The 26,154-nt window shown below is 42.8% G+C and overlaps 2 protein-coding genes and 3 non-coding genes across 5 annotated transcripts; 1 reads left to right on the top strand and 4 right to left on the bottom strand.

Moving 5' to 3' along the window:
- Positions 1–3,669: 3,669 nt before the first annotated feature.
- On the bottom strand, positions 3,670–7,240 carry LOC123087254 (uncharacterized protein C6C3.02c). The gene is made up of 5 exons (XM_044509219.1): positions 7,070–7,240; positions 4,953–5,009; positions 4,733–4,813; positions 4,476–4,645; positions 3,670–3,988 (listed from the first exon to the last, which is right to left on the bottom strand). Exons 1-5 carry the CDS (start codon positions 7,089–7,091, stop codon positions 3,899–3,901), a joined length of 420 nt encoding a protein of 139 aa, XP_044365154.1. The 5' UTR covers positions 7,092–7,240; the 3' UTR covers positions 3,670–3,898.
- LOC123089035 (small nucleolar RNA snoR138) lies at positions 5,265–5,420 on the bottom strand. Its single transcript, XR_006442226.1, has one exon. It is a non-coding gene; the product is annotated as a small nucleolar RNA snoR138 (small nucleolar RNA).
- LOC123089010 (small nucleolar RNA U19) lies at positions 6,142–6,257 on the bottom strand. The gene has a single exon (XR_006442205.1). It is a non-coding gene; the product is annotated as a small nucleolar RNA U19 (small nucleolar RNA).
- Positions 6,418–6,554, bottom strand: LOC123089034 (small nucleolar RNA snoR138). The gene has a single exon (XR_006442225.1). It is a non-coding gene; the product is annotated as a small nucleolar RNA snoR138 (small nucleolar RNA).
- A 6,686-nt stretch (positions 7,241–13,926) lies between the features above and the next one.
- On the top strand, positions 13,927–25,580 carry LOC123087253 (calcineurin-binding protein 1). The gene is made up of 21 exons (XM_044509218.1): positions 13,927–14,095; positions 14,175–14,249; positions 14,977–15,096; positions 15,177–15,217; positions 15,949–16,160; positions 16,287–18,226; positions 19,422–19,646; positions 19,728–19,875; positions 19,972–20,088; positions 20,329–20,528; positions 20,629–20,864; positions 20,956–21,166; positions 21,255–21,410; positions 21,496–21,653; positions 21,850–22,042; positions 23,019–23,383; positions 23,508–23,688; positions 23,854–24,083; positions 24,160–24,808; positions 24,887–24,971; positions 25,066–25,580. The coding sequence occupies exons 1-21, from the start codon at positions 14,093–14,095 to the stop codon at positions 25,299–25,301; spliced, it is 5,781 nt and encodes a 1,926-aa protein (XP_044365153.1). The 5' UTR covers positions 13,927–14,092; the 3' UTR covers positions 25,302–25,580.
- The last annotated feature ends 574 nt before the right edge of the window (positions 25,581–26,154 follow it).

Here is a 26,154-nt window from a genome sequence, read left to right as displayed (position 1 = left end):
TGCCCTCCGTATCACGCAAACGTGAGGGGCCCCCGCTGTAAGGTGTTGCAATACATTCATGATTCGCTTATGGTGGGTTGCGAGAGTGACAGAAGCTTAAACCCGAGTAGGTGGGTTGTTGCGTATGGGATAAAGAGGACTTGATACTTAATGCTATGGTTGGGTTTCACGACCTTAATGATCTTTAGTAGTTGCGGATGCTTGCTAGGGGTCCAATCATAAGTGCAAATGATCCAAGTAGAGGAAGTATGTTAGCTCATGCCTCTCCCTCATATAGAATTACAAGAATGATTACCGGTACTTGTTATCGATTGCCTAGGGACAAATGACTTTCTTGTTGACAAAAGCTATCTACTTTTACTACCTTGCAATTTATTCGTAGTTTTATTCTCGCAAAGTACTCGTAGTTTTATTCTTGCAAAATAGTTTCATACTTGTTCTAGGTAAAGCAAGCGTTAAGTGTGCGTAGAGTTGTATCGGTGGTCGATAGAACTTGAGGGAATATTTGTTCTGCCTTTAGCTCCTCGTTGTGTTCGACACTCTTATTTATCGAAGAAGGCTACAAATGATCGTCTATACTTGTGGGTTATCATCGGCCTCGGGGCCCAGATGTCCTGAGGGAGGTCCGACATCAAGACATATATCGGGGGTGGGTAGAGGCCAGGGGACCATCTTAGCGTGCAAGCAAAGATGACGGTGGCATAAGATTGGTTAGGTTACATGAAAGCCCTACCCCCACCACCTATATAAGTCGGGGCTAGGGGTAGACATGCCCATCAACTCTGGTAGACTAGTATCTCGGTAGCAATACTCATCATCATCCCTATAACCCCCTCGCATGAGGTGCTCCATCATCATTACAATCATAAATCATGATGTAGGGTCTTAGCTCACCTTGAGGTCCCGAACCTGGGTAACCCCCTTGAGGGAGTCATGGACTAAGGGGGCCTCGGGGCGACGGCCCATTGTACATGGGCCGGAGTGGTGGAGCCGCATATTGACACGAGATCTATGAAGTCATGGTGTGCCCCCCCCCCCAAGTCAAGAAGGCGCAGGATCTCTTTAAACCCTTGTTGTAATCTATCTTCGGTAACCCTAACCCTATCAGTGTCTATATAAACCGAGGGGTAGATCTACCCTGATCATTAGGGCTAGGGCTACATTCAGCACCTCATAGCCTTAGGGTTTAGCTCATGCTGCTCTCAAGGTAGATCTACTCTGTAACCATGTTATATCTTCAATATAATCAAGCAGGACATAGGGTTTTACCTCTTAGAGAGGGCCCGAACCTAGGTAAACACTGTTTTCTTTGTCCCTTGTTACCCATCGACCCTAGATCCACAGCTCGGGACCCCCTACCCCGAGGTCTGACGGTTTTGACACCGACATTGGTGCTTTCATTGAGATTTCCGCCGTGGGATCGCTCAGAGGATCGATGGCTCGCCTGATCATAGGAGAAGGCGCCGGATCTGGGGACTTCTTCGTCCCCAGTCAACTCTTCGCGTTCGACAGCATCGTGCTGCACGCCAACCCTACTGGTCGTTTGGATCAGATCGACAACCTCGCCCCCGAACACCGAATTCGATTCGGCAACCTTGAATATGTGGCGGACTCATGGGTCGATCTGGTCTTCGCCGGACTCACTACCCCTTCCCGCTCCCACGCGGGCCTCGTCGCGCCCGCCCCGGAGTCTCCCTCCGATCCGATCTACGGATCGGCCCCAGCAGCCTCGAGCCAGGAGAGCTCCGCCTCGAGCGGCGGCCAGACTCCACCTTCGCCCGAACCCATCATGTTGGCGGAGGACTTACCCCAACCATCGAGGCAGGAGCTAGAGGCAGAAGCCAGGCCGAACCGTCCCTCCACAATGCTCACCCAGCCTTGAGCTCCCACGACGGAGTGGCGGACAAGGGCCAGGAATTATCCTCGGCCCGAAGCAACTCGATCTCAAGCCCCGGCGTGGAATCCACACACAGGGATCAAGATTCTTCCTTAACTTCCGATTGACTGTCCGGACCCCTTTCGAGGATCCGGTTCCACACCCCGAGCTTAGCTCGGCCTGTAGAAATCAAGGATTGGCTAGGGCATTGACCGCCCCCGTCACAACGGAATCTGGCCCAAAGCCCTCAAGCTCGGCGACCCTCACTATGATAAACGAGGCGTTGGACCAAATTCAGAAAATGACTATCCAGGAGGACCTCTCCCCCGCTCACGATCGTCAACCCATCGAGGCATACTGTAGGGATTGGCGTAGGGGTGGACCTAGAAGTTGTTCTAATTGGACGCAAACTATAGGCGTGGGGCTCACCGTTGTAGAAATTCACATAGTTTTGGTATTTCTTTCTAAAATAACATAGAAATTATGTTGGAATTTCATAGTTTGTACAAATTCACAGAGTTTTGACATTTTTCTTCTAAAATAACAAAGAAATTCTAGTGGAATTTCATATTTTGAGTGGGGCACTCCTCTCTCAATGTCGATTCGCCCTTGAATTGGCATCAATGAGGGCGGCACAGGGGAAGCATTGCGGTCCTACCAGTGTACCATGGGCCAACATAACCACGAAACAAGCTTTATGTGGACGATTTGTCGAAATATGACTCGGCCTCCTGTATTTTGGCTATGATACCAGACTTCGATGGCATCGGAAGGACCACCGCAGGGTAAGAGCATCTCCAACAACTGCCCTATTTTAAGGAATCAAAAATCTGTTGGAGTAAATTTTAGGGCACAAAAGGATGATTTTTAGGGCACTAAAAAATAATATTGTTCAACAGCAACCCTAAATTGGAGCACTCATCCAAAAAAAATCAAACGAACATCACAACTACTATCACATTTCATAAATACAAACTTCCAAACATTCAAAGATTTAAATATGCAAAGATCTACACATCTAAAACATTAAAACTTAAACATAATACTCCTACGTACACACTACGCACATACTACTCGTCATCGTCAGGTTGTATGTCGACAGCGTTCACCCAGGAGGGGCCAGCCTCGTCCTCCTTGCGCTCATTGTCCCTCAGAACCACTCTGCCTCCGCCTGCACAAGGTGCAGATTTTCAGCGGCGAACCTCGTCATCGCCGCCTCATCACTCTTACGGGTGTCCCGCTTCTCCAGGAATGGAGGTGTCCCTCTCCCCGCATGGTATACTATATTCATCGACGGACCGATGAACTCAAACGCCTCCCAAGATTGGATTTTCTTTAAGTTCATCTCACTCTGAATCAATCGGATTCAGTCGTTAGGCAGCCACATGATCACGGCAAATGGGGCATTGTGGCAACATTAAAATGCAGCGACCACAGGATTTGATAGCAGCACATATATTTCCAACAACTGGTTGTATTTTTAGGCTGCCCAAAATATTGAGCAAACTTTACAAATAGGCATGGAGGATCCATGACAGGCTACCTTGGTGCACCAATAGAATATGTGAAACTACAACAGTCGTCATAATTTGAAAATAAAGTTTGATTTAGTGTCCTAAGTTTCAGGAAAAAAATGGCCAAGAACTTGTTTGTGATCCATTTTGCAAGATTTGTCCCACTCCATCTGGTGCTGCACTTGTGGCAAGCATATTTAAAGGGAACAACGGATTACAGATGCAACAGGCATATCAAGCTCTCAAAACCATACAAATAAATGAAGTCGCAACACACCATATTCAAACTCCATATTTATAAACCCACTGCCATGAAGGTAATTCCAACATCAATACAAGGAAATACTCCCGGGACAACAGAGACCACGAACTAGGGTAGGTAATAGACACAAGCTGTGGCATAGGTTCATAATATTGCCAATGAATTATTTAGGAGATATATATCATCATCATCATGACTGAAAACAGGTTCTGCCCAATTAAGCCCCAATCAAGCAAAGATAGTAGCTTAAAGAGTTGCTCCTCCACGGCGGCACTCGTTCAGCATGTCAAGGTAGAACTGGCACTTGCTGATATCGCTTCCGTAGTGGTTGATGCACTGCAATTACAATGAACAGTTAGTCCACATGACCACAAATGTACAGAAGTGATCAACTCAGAGAATTCCTCATTCTGACACAAACTAGCATGCTACACTGATCCTCATGCTGATACAAGTGCCATCTTACTTAAAAATGGGCATGCTGAAGTAACTTAATTTCTACTACCTCTGTACCAAAATATATGATGTTTTAGCAGTTCAATTTGAACTGCTAAAACATCCTATATTTTGACGGGGAGGATGTATGTGCTAGCGTGTAACTGATGTAGGAGAGAAAAACAGACAAATTAGTTGTGTACCTTAGAAGAATGATCAAAACATATGAAGCATGGCAATGACAATTCAACTAGTTCTTTTAAGAGACTGATCCAAACTATCAAAACATAATTAGCATGAACATCATTCTTGAAGTGTCTAATCCAAATGATCAAAACATGAAGCATATCAACAAATGAGGGAGCAGGAGGGGGTGAGGGAGGCATACATCTTGGAAGGCCTTGGAAGGGTTGCCACACTTGTCATCAGCAGCATTGTCCATTGGAGTCATAGATGCAGCAGCCTCACCGACAACAGTCTCATGCTGAATGGTACGGGGACCCATCACAGCATCAACAGCCCTGTGCGCCATGGCACTTCCAGTACCGAAAGCCATGCCTGAAATATTTGGACAAGAAAATGTTAGTGTCTGCATTGTGAGAGTATACTGGCCTTCATTGCAGTTAAAAGTGAAAAGAAACCAACCCTGAGCAATGGTGGACCCAATCCCGCTCATGATACCACCACCGCTGCTCTGGGTGGTAGCAGGTGGAGGAGCTGGACGGGCTGCAAAGAAAGCAAAGAGTTAATGTCTATTAGCAGTCACACTGAGGCAAAATACTGAATAAGAGCAGATGAAGAACAACATCAGATTGAATAGATTGTCATTGCAGAAAACATAAATTATGCAGGATGACATAATTACCTGGCGCTGGTGGGTTTCTCACTGGAGCAGCACGTGGAGCAGGGCGGGAAGACCTTCCTGTTAGGCAAGGGCAAAAAGTGAGTCTACCAGGAACATAAATACCAAGTAATATATTTTCATAGTAGGAAACTATAACAATGGCAACTACAGTTATCAGCAAGATTCACTAGAGAAAATGGGTACATTTCAATTATATAGGATTAGTTTTACATGGGATAGCATATCACATAAGTAACACAAATCAAGATGATAAATATGTGACAAGATAAATTATGCTGAAACCACTGACTAATAACAGCATGTCACTAGAACATTTGTACACAATAACAAATTAGTGTTAAAATCATTCTAAGAATGGATGAACAGAAAACACATCCATTCCCTCAAAAGATTGCATTTGTTATGTGCCCCCTGTCTGAACCAAATGCAGATATACAAATAGCTGCAGATGGTTGTTCAAGAGGCACATCACTTTGCTAAACAAAATTGTAAGTGCTGGAGAAAATTAAGAAACAGAAACCAGAGTGCAACTATGCTACATCAAAACTAATGAAACAAACACAGAGAGTGCATCTGAGCTAGTTCACTTAGATTGAGACTAATGAACAAGAGCTACACACACTGAAAACGAGAATAATAAAGGAGTAAACAATACAATGTGCAAGACTGCTCAAAAGAACAGCTTCTTAAAAGAATGATGTCCTGTTATGAAAAGCCCAAGTGATTGAAACACAAACCATTTATATATGCCCCCTAACTAAACCAAAATAGTATGCATAACTATAATGGCTACTCAAGAAGGCAAGTAACAGGAGAACGACTAAATTAAATAATCAATTGAAGAGCCCCGATACAGTCTGGACACTCCACTTAAATGGGGTACCCAAATATTCAACCATGATCAATTAAAACAATAAGCATATACTTGACAAGTTTGAGAATGAAGGAATGTTGAGGACTTCTTAGGACTCCTAGATAAGATAAATGAGGTTCCCACAATAAAATCCAACAGAATTATCTCTATATGCCCCTTAACTAAGCCAAGATAGTATTTACAACCATAATGGCTACTCAAAAAGGCAAACATCAAACTTCATAAACCAATCATGACAATAACATTAAAAAATTAAAACCAGGTCGGATACCTTGCCTTAATTGGAACATACAATGCAGAAACATGACAGTTATGAAATGTCTAAGGCTGCTTGAGGAGCACATCTAGTTAACACAGATGAGTTGCACCCTCAAATGGCCTGGATGAGCATCAGATGCTCATTTCATATGCGCCTCCTAACTAAGCCAAGACAGTATAAATGACCGTAATGGCTACTCAAAGAGGCAATGGTGTAACATCAAATGGAAACTACAAACCATATAACAAGTATATCAAATCCAATCTGGAACGCATGTAATTTATTACAGATCCTAACATAAAAGGGCAGACAACAAATTATTAGCCATACAAAGCTATATGAATCCATCTAAGAAAGGATCTACAGAAACCAGCATCCTTTTCATATTAAAAAAAGGATTCAGATTTGTATATGCCCCTGTCTGAACCGAATGAGAATGTGAATCTGCACCCAATTATTCGAGGGCAATGGACCTACTAATGATCAATAGAAATACAGTTCGTTCCTAAAATCAGCAAGTGGCAAATTACAGGTGTGAGACCCGACAATGCAAGGGACAGACGAAAATCAGGCCCTTGTTAAGAGAAAACAAACGGGTAACAATTTGTTCTATGCCCCTGTCTGAACCGCCTGGGAATGGGAAATCCGCAGCCAATTATTCGAGGGCAATCCGCTCTCCGATGACTACAGAAACCGTTCGATTTCACAACGGAAACCCCTATGCAACATCTACGACAGATCCAGCGATATCCGCACCGAGATGCGCAAACCAACCGCACTACCACACCATCTAAAAACCCACAACAAATCATTCCAACAAACTAACTCAGACGCACATATTCACCAAATCCGTTCGACCTAAGCACCAAATCTACACGCGAACGCCAGATCCGAGGGACGCCCTACGAGATATCGCGAACGCGGAACCATACATACAGGGGGGGGGGGGGGGGGGGGGGGGGGGGAGGGGGGCGGAGCAGGTACCTCCTCCGCTGCGGCGGGCCATGGCGGCGGGTGGGGCGGACGGGCGGCGGGAGGAAACCCTAGGCTGGAGGCGGCGCCGGGAGGGGGAATGGATGAACAGAAGCCAACGGATCGGAATGGGGACACGCTGAGGCGGACCTAGCCCTAGGGTTGGCCTTTTATAGCCGGAGAGGGGTCGCGAGTGGGGATTTTTTTTTTCTTTCGCCTACCATCTTCTTGCGAGGCACGCAAGCTGACGTGTGGGGCCTGGGATGGGGTGGGTCTCGATGACGGGTGGGGCCGCTATGCGTCGTGTGGCTAACGGGTGACGACCATTTCTCTTCCTTTTTTTGTTGCTCCGAACACTCTAGATCCCACCGGCCACCGGCTCGTTCGGGCCGTTCACGCACGAAAGATGATCGGTTTTTTTTTCTGTGGCAAACAATAACGAGGGACTGTGTGTGGCCTGAAGAAATCAAATGAAATTTCCAGTGAGATTCAAATAGTTAGAATTTTTACTTACTAGCGATGCCCGCGCGGCGGCACGCCGCGCCCCCGTTGATGCATCATGACGAAATATGTTATGCTAGTTTGCTATTTTTTTTATTTGACTAATTTAGATTGTAGAGAAAAATTGAGTGTGTGCAATTTAGGGGTTACAATAAGGCAAGCAATGTATAAAGGTGAATTGGAAAGCATAGATTTATTCATCACATGATCGATATATTTTACAAAGTACAAAGTACACATTGCTACTCTCGTGGTAAGATCTGTATTACTGTCATTCATTGCTTGTGTCATCCTAGTGCAGCATACTGCAGGATTGGCGTGTGCTTCCGGTTCGAGAACAGAGTAGAACTGCAAAGAGGGTCTAGAAACTAAAGACAAGTCTTCTACTTTCTTTGTGGAGGGCGAGGGCTTATTGGTGTGTCAATTTACCTTGTATTTTCTTTCCATCGGAGCCGGGTTTCCTCCGAAGGTGTAGGTGCACATTTACGCCTCTCCTTGTACTCGTGGGACGTTCATTGCCGATGGGGTAGCGATTGTATCATATGCTTCCTATCACACCCGATCATCACAAACACAATTGGCTAAAAAGGGTGAACTGTACTTTGCGGGAGAAAAAAGAGAGCAAGTTGTATGTTGAGATAAACAGCCACAACTCGAATGCACATTTATATACAGAAGCGTGCTCCGTGTGTAGTCTCCGTATTGGAATCTCTAAAAGGTCTTATATTTAGAAACAGAGGGTGTAGATGTTTGTGCATATGCCTAACCCTCGATGGTAAAGAAGAGTTAGACAGTTAGATTTGCAAACGGATATTGAGAAAAGCTAACTAAACTGAACTCGCTGATAAAAATACATGATCTGTTGCTGTTTCTATCTTCTTGCTTTCTGAATATAAACAATCTGCTATGCATGACTACATATGACCTTGATGTCACATCTTTGGTTACACTCCTGCAATGTACTGATTATTGTTGAGATGGCCATGCCTTAAAGATCTGAATATGCTATACATATAATCAAATCTGTCCGATCCCTTCCATTTTTAATCTGCAGGCGGATGCAGATAAAGGCAAACAAATGGTTGTACGATTCAGACCGGGGAATCGAGATTCCAAAGATTATGTTTAATTTCTTTAAAATATATTTATTTGAAACATCAAAATAGATGAAACTGTAAGGCATAGTAGTCGATGTTGATTAGCAGGTCATATCGTGTGGTGGATTGGAAGACCTCAGTGTCTGACCAGTTTTCATTGACCATACAGGAACAACAAAACATCCCTTGAACAGGTCAAGCGGATTAGAGCAGCAGGAAAAGTCCCTGGCCTATGCTAAACTACTGTACTTGTACCTTTAAAAGTATCACGATGCTTACCCGCACAAAAAAGTATCGCGATGTTCTGCAAATATGGACCTCTTTACTCCCACATACAAATAAGCATACTCCTTTTGTCATATAAGTTGTGACTGAGCTCTCTCTATTCAGTAATTGAAGCCTTCAACATGTTAGTCTCTCACTCCTGTGGTGAGTCTTGTTTTAACAACTCTGAACATTATTTGCAGATTCTTCATGGACCACATGACATAAAAACTAAAACTGCATGTACAAAGCAAATACGAAATAACTTCAGAATTATCTCTATTTGCAAGATTTAACGTGCTGTATAGACCTAGAAACACAAGAAGCATTACAAACCTGCAATCCACAAAAAGTGTTATACAAGTAAATCATATGTAGGATTATTTATGTACTACACTAAGCACATTCCGACAATCTGAGTGTCACCCATTTATTCACTACATGAATTACTTAATCTTAGAACTAAACTCTCGAGAACTACATTTCTACTGTTACAGAACAAAGTAGAACTTAGAATCAAATCCAACTATGTGCAACAATTAATAATTGAACCTATATAATTTTCTAGGCATATACAACAAAAGGATACTAAAATGCGGTTAATTTGTAAAAAAAACATGAGCTCAACTGAAGATAGGGCAACTGAAATAAACAAATTGCGAGAAAGAAAAAGAAAACTATACGTTCAAAATTATATACCTATTACTAAAGAAACTATCATGTAGCTTTCTTGGTGGGTAAGTGACTATGAGATAGAATCAATGATCTTTGTATACTATGCAGTCAGACCGTCTAACTTTCCTGGTGAGTAAGTGTCCAGAGCCGCGCTCTGATCATCTCCCTTCGGTCCTGCAGCATGATTAAATTCAGAGAAGATTATTAGGCCCATCGAGATCCCAAGCGAAATACGAAGAATTTGAGTAGTAACATGCATCTAGTAGAAATAACTAATAAGTGAAGCACACCAATTTCTAGCTAGAAAATCAGAAAGATAAGTGGCCGGCGAAACCTGCTTCTCTTGTGCGGATAGGGAGAAGCCGAACTGCTGGAGCTTCAACAGCTCCGCTGTGTTGTCGCCCCTCCGCTCGTGTGCTCGTGATCCTCACGGCCAGGTGCTCAACATACAGGATTTCGTGTTGTCGCTGCCCGCCGTGTTGATCGCCTCCTCCACCAACGCCATGGACCGTGACACCTGTCGCTAAGGAAGGCCGCAGGCCGCTAGAATCCGAACATGGCGGTGCATGCTCGGGGATGTGGCGAACGGAGCACAATTCCATCTCGGATGAAAGAAAAGAGAAAAGGATCGAAGAGCGGGTCGAGGCCCTGCGGCCACCATGAGACCGCCACTCAAATATTTTGTGTTGCATCTCAGCAGAGCTGTACAAGAGGATTTGATGGCCAGCTTCCAAAGCCAAACCGTACCACCGCCCCTCCTGATGCTGCACATCAATGATCTAAGAAGAAGGGCAGATAGAACAGGGCGACGTCCAGAGGTGCAAGGCGAGGGAGAGGCGGTGATGCCCCGACGCCGCCAAAAGGCATGAAGAACCGGCGCTGGAGGGGATAGGCTGCGTGAGACAGGCGGCGCTTCCCATGGGACGGCCTTGCCGGCAAGCAGTAGGACGCCGTCAAGATCAACCTCACCTGCTCGCCTTCGACGGTTGCGCTCTCCGCATGGTTTGATCGTTGTGCGTGAAAAAGGAACAGAAGAACACAACTTTGATGGAGAATTGGAGATCGAGCAAGGGCCGTGGAGACGATGCCAGGACGCTTGCCCAACCGGATCTCCTCCCTGCGTCGTCCAGCAGAAACATCACCACCTGCTTCCAACAACAAAGCAAAACAACTAATCCCAAAAAACAGCAGACACAACCAAACGAAAGAAAAAATAGAAACAAACCAGATTGCGCCACAAGATCCACCGAAGCAAGCAGGAGATCGCACAGAGCGAACCCGCGAAGAAATCGAACCCCGCCCAGAGCGACCAACCCGCGGAGAAGTCGAACCCCGCCCAGAGCGACCAACCCGCGGAGAAGTCGAACCCCGCCCAGAGGGACCAACTCTGAATATAAGCTATTTTCGAAGTCAAGGTATCTCTAATATGACTGAACTTATAGAAAAAATATCCACATCCACAATACCAAATCAATGTCATTAGATTCGTTATGGAATGTGGTTGGTGTTGTATGTGTTGATGTTTTTTAATCAAAAATTGGTCAACAAAATTTGACTTCACACGAAACTTATGCACGGAGTAAAAAGGACCGGATGGGGTATGTATCCATCTACAAATCTTCCTTTCTTGCGGGGGTCTTCCTATGAATCTCTCTACACGATGTTCAAGGTACATAGCTTCTCCACTAGGTCATATGGAAGTGCAGCAACAAAATTATGCGATATCCTTGATTTAGCTTGCTGGTCATATTGCGAAGTTGCAGGGCTGCGCGATCTCTCGAGTGTGATGTGCGGCGGAGGAACCGTGAAACGTACTCGAGGGGCTCACCAAGGAGGTTTGGTTGCTTACTCGCTCTCTGCCACTACTGACATGGTCGGCACTTGGCTGAAGGTGATGCATCGTCCTGTCCTTCCCCCCTTGCTGGTGTTGGTTGGGGTGCAAGGTTGCTGGTGACGGCAACATGAAGATTTGGTCCTCACTTGGAAAATATATGCGTCATTCTGTCATCGGCCTTGTTATATTTCAGTGACCGATATTGTTATTGTGATGTTTGTTGTTTTGATTTGCTTTTGTCTCAATTGTCTTAGTAGAAGGTATGCTTGCCCTTATTGGATTATGCGGTTGCACTTGTTACCCTGAGTACTATAACTGCAATATTGTGGTTGCTGAGCTCATTGTGTTTCATAAAATGTGGAGCCGGGCGAGGTCCAGTCTTCGTGTTGCAGGGCCCCTAAGGAAAAAGAAATTGCATCCAACTCCCTCCAAATTTTAAACATGACACTTTTCAGATAAAAATTCAAACGCGATGTCATCCTCGTGCAACCGACGGCCTCACGCGGAACTCCTTGTTGTCACCTTCTCCAACATGATTTATCACCATCATTGGGGTGAGGGACAAAAAGGCATCACCTTGGAGCTTGAAGAAGGCTAATTGTAATTGATTGCTTGCTTGATCTAATGATATGATGACCGCGGTTGGTGTAGCAGCATGAGATTGAACGAAGAAAACCCGAGATAACTTTCAATCCCAAATATGCAGCCTCGAGAGATAGCGAGCTCGATCTCTTCGCGTCCTCCCTTCCAGATCCATGACAATGAAGAAAGAGGAGTGGAATCCGCCCACCATGGATCTCCTTCTTCAACGGTCTTATAGAGGGAAATAGGGCACGTGCCTTCTTTTCTACCTCGCTCTGACACAATGGACCCTGAAAGGAAACTCAATTACATTATCATCTATTGTCGCTTGCTTACAATAGAGGGCATTTACGAACGGCATGAAACAATCACCCTTATGTCAAATTCAGGCCACATATCCAACTACATATCAAAGTCAGAGACGTTGAGTCCCATCTATATATCTAGTGTAATAAGAGTGCTTAGTTAACCTATTTGCTACCACATTAGCTTCTTTATGACAATGAACATAGCTAAAAGTAGCAAATTCTAGGACCAGTTGCTTGCATTCAACGGCAAAAACATCTAGACCCCAAAAGTCTCAGTTTGGTTCGCATCTTCATTCGCCAAAGTGCTATCAAACTCAATCACCAAGCGATTACATCCGAAGTTTGCTGCTAGAAAGAGACCATTATGGACCTTACATCCTTAAAAAGTTCATCTCCACTGCAAGCAATTCTCTCAACATGCACCATTCCATCTCACCATGTGTGCCATGTCAGCATCTAATAACATCATTTTCAGCCAAACATTAATTATTATTACAACATGCACTCTCCTCCATGTCAAATTAATCACATAATTACCCACGTCATACATCTTAGACAAACTAATGTCATCTTATCCACGCTTGCATGGAAAATTGAACGAAATTGATGCTAGATATTGATCGTTAAAATATATTAAAGAGTGAAAATATGGATGGAAGAAGACAATGCGTACATGCAAGTGCTGTTTGGTGTGTCGTCTATTCGCAAATACTAAAGCATGTCTTCTTGAAAAATCTACAATGCTACAAGACTTTATGAAGATACATTTATGAAAGTGAAAACAAAGGAATACCAAATATTAATCTCACAGTCTGACTTGAGATGTTTTCTCATTGGAAATATTAACTTAATTTACTTTAAAAATTGCACGAACCGCTAAGTCATTTTCTGCGTGAAAATTTTCAATCTATTCATCTTCAATCATGACAGTGCAACGAATAACAGAAGTTAATAAAATAAATGTTAGTATGCAGTAATAATATTCCATAGCTACACCCTACATGTCTCTTATTGCTTTCGCGACAACACATGGGAAATCATCTAGTTGCATTAATCTAAGCTGGTTCACCTTCTTGCAATATAATCTTAGCAACTCTCCTGCTAACTTTAAAAAAACCACAATCTTTTTATTTTTTGAGAGAAAACAGATCACAACTATTCATCTGAACCTTCCATTCCGTGTCCGACGACTAGACCTGGGCATAGGCAGCCCGGCCTGAGCCTGGCCCGAAAAGCCCGTCTGGGCCTAGTTGGGCTTGCGGTTTGGGGCTCGGGCCTCGTTTTCCAGCCTGGAAGGTAGTTTGGACCGGGCTCGGGCTTCTCCTTTTTAGTGTTTCGGGCCGGGCTTACATGTGCAAGCGCTGAAAAACAGCATCCAGGCTGGGTCTTTGGGCTTAATTTTGGGCCGGACTCAGACTTGAAAAAGTGTGTATTTCGGGCTCTAGGCGGGGCTTGGGCTTGAGAACATAAGGTTGGCTTTCACAAGCCCGGCCCGAAACCCAGCCCGGCGCAGCGGTTGAACGTGTTTTAGCGACGACACAGATGGCAGAAGCCCATGGGCAACACGACCCCACACGCAAACGCATCTCACAACACTGTAGCCCCGGCCCCGGCCCCGGCCCATGAAACCCATACCCCAATCGAGGGGAAAAAACCTTGGCAAAGGCGAAGCCGTAATTATTCTCGGGACGCACTTCCCCGGCGGCGACCACCGCTCGCTGCCGGGACCCTCGTCGCCGCCGGTCCCCGTGCGGCCTCCTCCGCGCCGCCGGCCATGGTGAGCTCCTCGCCCCTCGTATCGCGCCCCCTCGCCCCCCTTGTCTGATTGCTTTGCTTCTCACTCCGCCCCTCCGCAGTTCTCCATCGCGGCCATCAACGAGAGCGACACCGTCGGCCAGTGGGAGCCGCTCGCGCCGACCAAGGAAGCACAGGTACGAACTCCTCTCCCCGCCCTTCCTCCCGCCCGTCTCTCTCCGAGCGTGCCACGCTCCTAATGCCTGAATTTCCAGCGGGCTTGGTATGTAGCTCGTCACCCGGGCCACGTTAGGGTTTTCGATTTCTCCGAGCGCAATGTGATGGGTTAATTGGGGTATGTGATTCAGTTAAACGCGGCGTGGTAGATGAAACTACAGACTCCAATGCTTGCATTGCCAAGATTGCAGGCGCAGGAGGGCAATACACTATAGTTAGATCTTTCAGGTTTAGTGCAACTGGTCCTGACGCTGAGTTATGTAGTGTACACGCCATGTTTGATTCAAAAGGAGGACTTCCTTGTGGTTATATATAATGCACATAGCCTTGTTTTTGCTACCAAGGCTCAGTTTGCAGTTGCTGAACTGTGCTGCATTGTGCTTGTTTTATAATCTGCTGTGGGAAAATAGCCACGAAACTAGAGGTAAGTTGGTTAAACAAACATCAAAAGCTTTTAATATGGTTGGATGAGCTGGTTGATAAGCTGGATTATCATAATCCACCTCAATGCCAACCGCAGCCTAAAAAGGGCCAGAGTCTGATTTTTGAGTTGTAGAAGCTCTTAATATGTCTGTCAAAATATATTTGATACTAAGAAGGGGCTAGAGTGACTTTTGAGTTTTAGAAGCTCTTAATGTTGTTGTCATAATATATTGTATTATTGAAATAACCTTTTACTGCTGTCAGGAATCTGCACTTTCGCATAAATACCATGAGGGACTCCTCAAGTTGCAAGAAAAAGACTACACAAAAGCTTGTGAACTTTTGGAGGATGTTTTGAAGGATCCACTAATATCCGAAATTCAGGCAATCTCACTAAGAATATTTCAGATGTTCTTCCTTCGTAACAGCAAATTGTTCATTTCAACAATTGTTTATTTCAACAGGTTGAGAACATTGGCAGTGATCAGCATTTGCTGCAGCTAAGGTTCTCTTTGTCACCTTTTTGTAATGGTCATGCTATAAATGTACTTTTTTATTCGTCATTGAGAGGATTATGTGTCTGTCAAACTCCTGGACATAATGTGGATGTTACATGCAAAATTGGATGAAACTGGTCACTATTCACAAAACAATGTTATTGCAAAAACTAACCTGTACCCCTATAAAAAGATGTCAACTAGTGGCAGTGGTCTATTCACCATTGTCTACACCACATGTTGGATCTAGCATATATCGTTGACAAGAGGGCAAGTATGTCTGTATCCGTAGTTTGATCTGGCACAAGTGGCATATTTCCTATTTTCTTTAGTTCTATAGTGGCAGGGTTGGACCCTTCCCTGGACCCTGCGCAAGCGGGAGCTACATGCACCAGGTTGCCCTTTTTTTTTTCTATAGTATTTTTTTCAATCTGTCTCACTACACGGATATTATGCTAGTTATTTCAAATCTATCAGTATGAATCAGAATGGTGTGCCGGCTCTAGTAAGTAGCTAATCCTATGCATGTCATAATAAAATCATAATGCACTGCTTGCATGTCATAACATGCTGAAACCTGCAGGTTTATCGTAGAACACATTGCATAGTTTGTCTTTGTCTTTTTTTGTGTGTGTAAATGGTCGGTCTTTGTCTTGATCTTGAATTGGTTGACTGACTTGAAATGTGCGGCATTAGTATTTGCTGTTCAAAATGCTGACCTTCGTCCTTAATTGCACAGGTTTTTGACATTGAAAAACCTTGCATCTGTTTTCCTTCGACAAGGATCGAAATTTTATGATAATGCTCTCCGCTGTTACCTACAAGCTGTGGAGCTTGATACAAATGATTCAGTTGTATGGAATCATCTGGGAACACTCTCGTGCACAATGGGTTTGCTGAGCATATCAAGATGGGCATTTGAGCAAGGGCTTCTATGCAGCCCAAACAATTGTATGATGTCCTTCTCATTCCATTTTTCTTTTGATTTAATCAGCTACTTAGTAGTTTAACTACCATATCTTAAACTTGTGATGCCTTTTTTTTGTTTTTTCATTCAGTTTTGGTTGCTTTATACAGGGAACTGCATGGAGAAACTTTTGGAGATCCTTATAGCGATCCGTGATGAAGTTTCTTGTGTTTCAGTAGCAAATTTAATACTTATGAATTGGCCATCACATCATCGTGCATTACATGTAAAGAAGACCATTGAAGATGTGGAACCAGTGCCTTTTGCACCACGGGGTATCGACATCCTTGAACCCAAGCATGCCAAACTTGAATTTTCCAATAAAAGAAAATCTGCAGACAATGTATTAAATCAAGAAACAAGGAAGAGGAGTAAACGGGATGCAACATTGCAACTTGTTGAAGCCAAATGGACATCGGTTTTAGATGGCATCATAAGTCTCTTAACTGCAAAAAATGTGAAAGCTGATGAAAATCATTGTGCAAATACTGAGACTAGATGTTCAGACACTGAGGGGACTGTCAAGGGGCTTGCTTATAACACAGTGGATGTCGTCTTATCTATAGGTACATCCAAACCTATGGAATCTGCTGGTGAAAGTGAAAATGTTTTGTACCGGGATGGTGAAAGTTTACAATCGCATGATGGCACACCTACAGTTAAAGAGAAAGATGTTAATTCAGACAGAGAACATCCTCATGAAAGGCGAAGCAGACGCCTTGAGAGGCTGCGGAGTCGCAAACCCGAAAAAGATGAAAATGAATCCAATGGCAAAGATTTATCTCATGCAATAACTCAGTTTCTAGACTCATTTATCCTGAAGGGGGCAAGCACTGCATATAAGACTGATTCTTCTGGAAATGCTGACATTTCTAATCCAGAAATTCCCACATATACGTCCGACCGTGAGGCAGACGATGTTAAGCAATTTCTATTAAAGATATGCAAGAACAATGGTCCTTGTCATATTGGCTTTATGTTATTGGAGGAGATTGCTCATATCGACATACCTTTTCAAGATTACTTTGCTAACTTTGTTGAACTAGAGAAACTTACTAGAGGCTGGGCGCAAGATAGATCTGCGCTGTGCAGTTTATTTCTTGCTGAACTATACTATGATCGAGCTATATGTTCTGGAAGCCCATCAACATCCTCAGAACTATCTGATTCTTCTTACCATCTTTGTAAGGTCATCGAATCAGTAGCTATGGAATTGCCATTATCTGTTGAGAAAATGAACTCCACCAGCTTTGATTTGGACAAGGAAAACTGCAAGGCAGAAATACGTTCAAGTGATAAAACAGAGAGAAATGCTTCAGATACGTCCAAAAGCTGTTCAAACTCTAACGGATCAATTTCCAGTAACATGTTTTGTGATGAAACATCTTCAAATACTGATTATGTGTTCTGGATTCGCTTCTTCTGGCTGAGTGGCTGTCTGTCCCTTGCACAAGAGTGCAAAGAAAAAGCTTATAAGGAGTTCAATGTTGCTCTGTCACTCCTAAGAAGTAGCAGCAAAACGAATGGCAGTAGAGAGTTTATCCCTCTACCTCACAGCAAGCTTGTAAAGTTTCTGACAGCTGATAGGATTCTGCGTGAAATTAACTTGATCAAGCTCGATTATTTACTTTGGAAGAACGATGAGAATATCAACAACATAACTCATACAGAGTTCAAGGAATTGCTTCCTCCACTGTTGCTTTCCACCAATGATGTCTATGGTGGCAATGCATATGATTTGCCGAGCAAAAGTGAGAACGTGATTTCACTTGAGTTGGGTGCCTTGGATGTCTTAATATCTGCATGTGAAAAGGCTAAACCAATGAACGTCAATATCTATCTTGACTCTCACCGAAGGAAAATACAAGTTCTAACTGTGGCAGCTGGCATGGTTGGATCTATTACTCCCCACAAGGGAAACATTTCAAGTGATGCGGATTTTGTGGAAGCACTTAACAGAAATCGGCTGGACAGTGTTGTGGACGCAGTCAAGGACGTATCACGAAGTGTCAGTACAGCAAAAGACGTTATTGATCAATGTGATACTTCTGTAAGTCATCACTTCATTTGTCTATGAATCTCTGTACCAGTCATTTTTTGCCAAAATGTCATTTAGGGACAGAGGGCGTACTAGATATCAGCACGTTAGTGTTCTCTTAGCCAGAAATATTTAGGGCATTTTGGTTGATGCCAAAATATGGCAAGCCCAAAAAGATGGTTATCTGTTGATTGCCTACCAAATTACATTGCATATCTCTACAAAAATTGCTGAACATTGACAGGTTTTGGTATTGCCAAATATTGGCTTGCCAATGTTTTTGCTGCAGACCAAGCATACCTTTAACTATTTAAGATGAGCATAAGTGAGAAGTCATTGTTAAATCTTTAGAGTTTTTGTAGCCTTGATGATGTTGAAGGATATTTGGTACTCCCTCCGTCCCATAATATAAGATCTTATTACATCCAATATACTATGGGACAGAGGGAGTAAATATTATAGCTCTATGTAGGCTGCATAGATGGGATGTTGGAATATTTAAAATTTGGTGCATTTATGAATTATGACAGGTAGTCTAACTTTGGCCATTTATTATATGTTTTATTTATAAACACCTAGATTCACCATGGAGAAAAATAAATAAGCATGTTTGTTGTAAACATATACTTCGCACATTATTATCTTTTTTTTTACCACCATATTATCTTAGTAGTCAAACTACAGGACGGCATAGTAGATTGGCAAGTTTTCCAGACTTGCAGGCTGCAGCTGCAAAAAGTTACACATATGGTCATATTGATGCCATTATGTTATCCTGCTATTTTTAAAGCTCTGTAATTAGATATAATAGGAAGTTAATGTTATTTTGAATGTTGAAGCATTTCAGTGGTTAATTTCTTGTGCATGCAAGAAGTTCATCTGAGCTGTCTGCTATTCATTATAGGATCTAACCATTATTATGGTGGTATGGGGACTGGGGAATTTGCTATGCTGTTCATTCTAGGATGATTTATGTTGCGCTTCCTATGTGTTTGCTCCTTTGGCTGTCTCATAGTACATTGTAAAGTTGCTTATCAAAGGTGTGCTAGGATGGTGTATGGTATTATGTGTGTTGTAACTTATGACTATTCAATGTACTTAGTAATATGTCATGATTATCCCTGTAAAAATACGACACCCCACACCAGTCAGTAATTTAATGGATCCTAACAGTGTCACCAAAGTGACTGTTTGCTATTATTTGCAGGATTGGCAAGAGGGCTTGAGTTCACTAGTTCATATCATTGGCAATATTCAATCATTGCTTCTTACAATCATGTGTGCTGCTGTCAAGATGATTGTATGGAGAAAACTCTCGTGCTCTGGAACCTCGGATGAGGCTGACCAGTTGGAGAGTTCTTGCCTTGTAGATGCAGCCATTGCGTTTTGCAAACTTCAGCATCTTGATCCAACGATATCGGTCAAAACTCAGGTATGTGTTTCCTTCATATTAGTGATAAGATTTATGGTGTTTTTTTTTTAAAGTTCAACTTACTTTTGTTCACCTATGCAGGTTGACTTAATTGTCGCAGTCCATGATTTGCTTGCTGAGTATGGGCTCTGCTGTGCCGGAAGGGACGGTCAAGGGGAGGAAGGGACTTTCCTCAAGTTTGCAGTCAAACATCTCATGGCATTAGACGTGAAGCTAAAATCTCAACTTAGTAGGTTTTTCTTAGCAAACTTATTCTGGTGGACATGTTTCTTTGTCAGTTAACTACTTAACTGCTTGCACTGGTCTTCTCTATCTTATTATATAGATCCAAATGGAACGGAAGGAGATTCACTTCTAGAAAGTGGCAGAGCAGAGGACAGTGTAACTGATGACCGCCCTATTTGTGACGATAAGCATAACTCTGAGGATGAGGAAGAATCGGGTAGGCCTCGATTACTCTGACCATGTTTATAATTTGTGTCTCCTATAGTTCTATTTATTATGTGGCAGAGAACTACAGATGTTGTATAATGCCAGACAATGCTGGCTAGTTTTGTCTCTGTGAGCATATAGAACCGATCCTTACTCCTTAATTCTTGGTGCTGTAGTGAAAGTATATTAACAAACAAATAAATGTAGCCTTTTGTTGGTATTTATCCTGATAAATGCTCTGCCAATGCAGAGTTGGAGGAAATGCAATCAAGTATTGATAGTGCCTTGGACCAGGCTTTTTTCTGCTTATATGGTTTGAAGATAAACCCGGATTCTTGCAGTGAAGATGATCTAGCCGTACATAAGAATGCAAGCCGCGGTGACTATCAAACAAAAGAACAGTGTGCTGATGTGTTTCAGTATGTCCTACCATATGCAAAAGAGCTATCTGTGAGTAAATTCATAATGAGTTGTTAGTTTCAGTTTTGATTGTATGAAGCATTAAATATAGAGAATTAATGCATTTTCTGTTCTTAATTTATTATTTCAGAAAACTGGTTTGGTTAAACTACGGAGAGTGCTGCGCGCGATACGCAAACATTTTCCTCAGCCACCTTCTGAAATATTAGTTAATAACCCTCTTGACAATTTCCTGGACGGACCTGATTCATGTGAAAAGATACTCTGTGAAATTTATGATACCCATGGATCTAGGGAAGCAGTCCTGAATGTACTGTTTCCAGGTGAAACAGGCTATGAAGCATTCAAGAAACTTTCCGCTGACAGGTTTTACATTGCACCTAGACTCCCTTAAGCACTGAAACAGAATCAGTAGAGGATATACACCAACTATTTTTTCTGTGACTGATTCATGCAGCTCCGAGCCTTACTCAGATGTTTATGGAAGCCTGTATCACTACATCGCAGAAGCTGAAGATACAAGTCCCAGCGACAAGTACACAGGTTTTGTGTTGAAAAAGGAAGGAGGAGAATTTGTTGAACAAAGTGCAAATCTTTTCAAGTATGATCTGTTGTATAACCCATTACGGTTTGAAAGCTGGCAAAGGCTTTCAAGTTTATATGATGAGGTAATATTCTTAGTTAGGAATTGGCTGAAGTTTGGCTTGTATTATAGTCAATGCTGTTGTATAACCAGTGTTTGTCATGCTTCCACAGGAAGTTGACCTGTTGCTGAACGATGGTAGTAAGCATATAAGCATTTTGGATTGGCGAACAAATACAGCTTTAATTCAAAGGGTTGAGGCAGGCCGTAGACATAGTCGACGCAGCCTGATGATGAGTTTAATATTGGCTAAAACTATTCCTGATCAGGTGTATCCATCAGTCTATTGTTTTTCCGGTACTCACCAGCGAGATGCCTTTGTGTTGGGAATGACATCTAATCACCTTTTTTCAGGTTGAAATGCATGAATTGTTGGCCCTAGTTTACTATGACAGCGTTCAAAATGTGGTACCTTTTTATGATCAAAGATCTATATTGCCTGTGAAGGATGCAACATGGGACATTAACTGCCGAAATTCGCTGAAGCAATTTGAGAAGGCTTTTGAACTCATGTAATCTGGCACACAAAACCTGTACTCATCTTTTTATCTTCTGTTTTTGGAAACACAGTACAGACGTAGACTCTCACAAATACGCACACACACTCACCCCTATGAATGTAGCATGCACACCCTAGCTCTACCCCTATGAGCACCTCCTAGAGTCTGAGCCGTACATGTAATGATATGATGCTTATTTATCTTGCAGGTCTCAGTGGCTCCATGCATTTTACCTTGGAAAGCTGTGTGAGAAACTGGGGCAATCACCTGCTAAGGCATTTTCATACTACAAGAAAGCCATCACATTGAATCCAACTGCAGTTGACCCGGTTTACAGGATGCATGCATCACGCTTGAAATTACTTTATACCCGAGGGAAACAGAATCTTAATGTGATACAGGTTTGTTAAGATAACATATGTCAATTGATTTTTAAACAAATGGAGAGAAATGTTAGGCATCAGTTTAGTCTCTTCATTTGATGGTTTTAGTATACTCCTGTCCTCACCCGGATATGCTTTTTCATATTGACTGACTTGTGAGTGATGGTATGGAATGTTCCACCAGTGAAGCCATGCTCATGTTGATAATCAAATGGCTGAGTCTGTGTTTCTTCAGATGGTTTCTCTTTTAAAAAGGTTAATTTAGCACATTAGTGAAGTACATTTATAACTGTATCTTGGACAAGATCTGGCATCTTGATAGCTCAGGTGGTTACATTTGGTCACTGGATTTTAGGGGCTATGCTAGGCATTGCAGTTCTATCAGGCATTCTTATATATAATAAATAATGGTTCCATACAGGCCATATAAATAATTAAAGTTCTAGAACAACGCAAGTAATAGTTTCACTAAGTTCAACAACCACCAACCAAGTTTCTCATAGATAAACCCCCCCCGACATATGTGATGTCAAAATACCAACTAAACAAGTGTGGCCTTATGTTCTATAGGATAGATTAGATGTGGTTCGGGCTATATTACACATGAAACGAGCTAATGAGCTGCTGATGAACCAGCTTGGCTCATTAAGACAACGAGTGAAAAGACAAAGCAGTGCTCGGCTCAGCTCGTTCTTGCGAACTGAGCCACCGACAAGTGAGCCCAAGTCAGCTCAGGATCTTTGAGCTCTTTGGCTATATTGGGCAACTTGTCTGGCACCAAGAGCTCAATTTTAAGTATTATATATAACACCAAACTGTGAATTAGAATCTTAAATATTAAAATCTTGTAATGTCAAAATACTTTATGAGACCTTCGTCATTCTGGATTTCCAATCAGAGATGCATCCTTGTTGGTAGTTATGGTTTTATCTGTGTCATAGTACTTTAGTAATAGGTAATTAAATGTTAACTTTGTGGATTGTGTGGTTTGTAGGTAGTTGCTGATTACACATACAACCAGTCGACTAAGGAAAATGTCTTGAGCATGCTGGGGTCCTCTGAACAGAATGATAATGCTCTGGATGATGCGGAGGGAAATAAGTTAGTTAAGCCTGATTTACTTGATAAAGCATGGCACATCCTTTATGATGACTGTCTGCATGCCCTTGGTACTTGTGTGGAAGGGGAGTTAAAGCATTTCCACAAGGCAAGGTACAAGCTTGCTCAAGGATTTTATAGAAGGGGTGAAGCAGGGGACCTGGAGCGGGCTAAGGAAGAGCTCTCATTTTGTTTCAAATCCACTCGCTCTTCCTTTACAGTGAACATGTGGGAAATTGATGGTGCTGTTAGAAAAGGAAGGTAAAGCCTCTTTTGCTACATGTGTAATATTGTTGTGAACTTACATACTGATGTAATTGACTTTTACAACTTCTGATATTGATAGTTCCCCCAAAGAATTCTTATTGTCCGTTCTTTCTTTCAGGAGGAAAAATCCGAATATCGGTGTATCCAGAAAGAATCTGGAGGTCAGTTTATCAGAAAGTTCACGAAAATTCATTACATGCATCAGGAAGTATATGATACTATACTTGGACCTGTTGGAGAAGAACATGGATTTGTGGACTCTTGAGAGGGCATACACATACCTGCGAACCGATAAGAGGGTACCTCCTAATTATCAGTATAATGATGTTAATACATACTCCCTCCGTAAAGAAATATAAGAGCATTTATAGAACACTAAAGTAGTGTCTAAACGCTCTTATATTTCTTTACAGAGGGAGTACCTTTTTTCTGGATATACAATACCTATTTGTTCTCTTTTGTAGTTTGCTCTATGTTTGGGTGATATTGTTCCTGTCGGTCTCGGGAAGTATCTTCAAGTTTTAACAGCAGCGATCCATGATCCTGAGATCCGTCGAGTTTGTGGTGATGTTTCTACTGAGCAACTACTTGAGAAAATGTTTGGTGTATTCATGGACCATGCAAACCTGTTGGGTGATATAAGCACCATACCAGAGGTGAACAGTCCAGAGTTGTCAGAATGCAATCTTTACGGGTAAGTAACTCAATCAGAGTGCAATACACTATTCTTTAAGCTAGATAGTTGTCTTATTAGTGCTTCCTTATGGCAGCTATATCCACCAATATATCCATTTGCTCGAAAGTGATGTCCGAGTAGATGTTCTTGAAGCACTAAACGAGAAGATAAGAAAGCGTTTCAAGACACCTAAATTGACAAATAGCAACTTTGCGAAGATCTGTAAGCATGCTTCTCTGTCATGGTGCCGTTGTATACTCATCAAATTGGCCTCAATCACCCCGCTGCCTGAATCTATGGACACAGACAATCAGCCTGTTCCATTATCCAATGGCCTTCTGTTGTACGTTGATCTGCAACCTGATGAGCTCCTTATCTCATCCCCTGATGGGCCTACTCAATTCAAAGGTCTTGACATGAATTGGTTTGAGACACTCGCTAGAATTAAAAACATTCCGATCAGACAGACATCCGAAGATAACATGGAGACTGCAGTTACTGTAATGAAGAGCACTTACAACTTTTATCGGGACAGTTCTTGTGGAACATTTCCCTCAGGTATTAATCTCTACACAGTAACCCCATCCCATGCATCTGTTGAAGGGTTATTACAGCAAGCCCCCGGTATAGTTGACACCCTTGACCTAAGCATCCCAAGGAAGCTCCTTCTGTGGGTATATACATTAGTTCACGGTCGATATTGCAACATATCCGCTGTCGTAAAGTACTGCGATGAGATGAAGGTACGTCCTGCACTGCTCATCACGTCAGTACTTGCTGTGTAGCGTTTCATCCTTCACATCATTTCATTCCTTCTGCAGGCAAGAAATAAAAGAGGAACCCTAACGGCGGCAGCTTCATCACAAGTCACGCCTCCAGCACCGCACAGCTCTGTTTCTTCTCTGGGTATTTCGCGCAACTTCTCACATCTGGGCATGTGCTGAAATGATAACCACCTTCCCTCTTATTTACCTTGATATGCGTTGTTTGTTGTTCACAGTCACCTCCAAAGAAAAGAGTGCGCATACCGTGTCCAGTGAAGTTCAAGAAGCAAATGCCTCTGCTCCAGTAGCAGCCACTGTTCCTCTCCACCAAGAAGCAGAGGGCAGCGCATCGCTGATTGCCACCGAGGCACAGAAACCCAGCACCGCGGCATCTCAACTGTCGCGCAGCAGCTCATCTAGGACAATGGAAAGTGCTCCGGATGGCGGTCAAGGCAATGCCGGTGCAGCTTGATTGTACATCATGCTTCTGTACACCCATGTGAGCTCCGCGGATGGTCATGAGTTCTGATTAGATTGAAGGCTTCTTCCCTTCCAGCAGAAATATGATGTACTTACTGCAGTTGTAGCAGGACTAGGTCTGATGCCTTTCCTGGTGTATAAAACTAACATTGTATTAGAAGCTAATGTAACACTAAGGACATGCAAGTTCGGTGAGTGTTTGGTTGTAGCCAGAGTTGTGATGCGCCACACCTTTTTAACATTTTACCCCACTTTTCAGACTTGTTTTCTAGCCAACTTTTTCCACAGCCGTGAGAACCTGTGACGACCAATTTTACATTTTTGGATCTAATCCTACCATCTTGAATTTCTAGGCAGTGTTAGGAACTTGCAACAGATTAAAATAGAAAGAGTGAGATATTTGCAACAGAGTGGTTAAATGCAGCATTGATACATCAACTAGTCCCCAATGGCCAGTGCTCACTTTACTGCATCATCTTGCACATGCTACATTTTGAACCCTAAATTTTCCCATCAAAAAATATTTTGCACCCTAAACTTGTCCCAAACACTCGGATTAGTACAATTTTTTTTCTAGAACACACACAAAAAAAGATTCCCACCTTTTCTTCATTTCAAGCGTAAACTTTTTCTTCAGTCTCCAGCGAAAAAAAACTTATTCTTCATTTTTTTGACCAGTATTCTTCAGTTTTTTTAGGGGTGACTTTTTCTTCAGTTTTTTTAGTTGACTTTTTCTTCAGTTAAACAGAACTGAAAATGAGCGGACTAGGCTAACTTCTGATATCACCTTCCGGCCCAAAACTGTTGGGCCGGGCTGGGCCGGTCATCATCTGCTGCAAATCCAC

The sequence above is a fragment of the Triticum aestivum genome, chromosome 4A, assembly GCF_018294505.1.
Source record: "Triticum aestivum cultivar Chinese Spring chromosome 4A, IWGSC CS RefSeq v2.1, whole genome shotgun sequence".
Classification (NCBI taxonomy): domain Eukaryota; kingdom Viridiplantae; phylum Streptophyta; class Magnoliopsida; order Poales; family Poaceae; genus Triticum; species Triticum aestivum.
The sequence above is the reverse complement of the archived record's forward strand: the minus strand, read 5'-3'. Positions and strand labels throughout refer to the sequence as shown.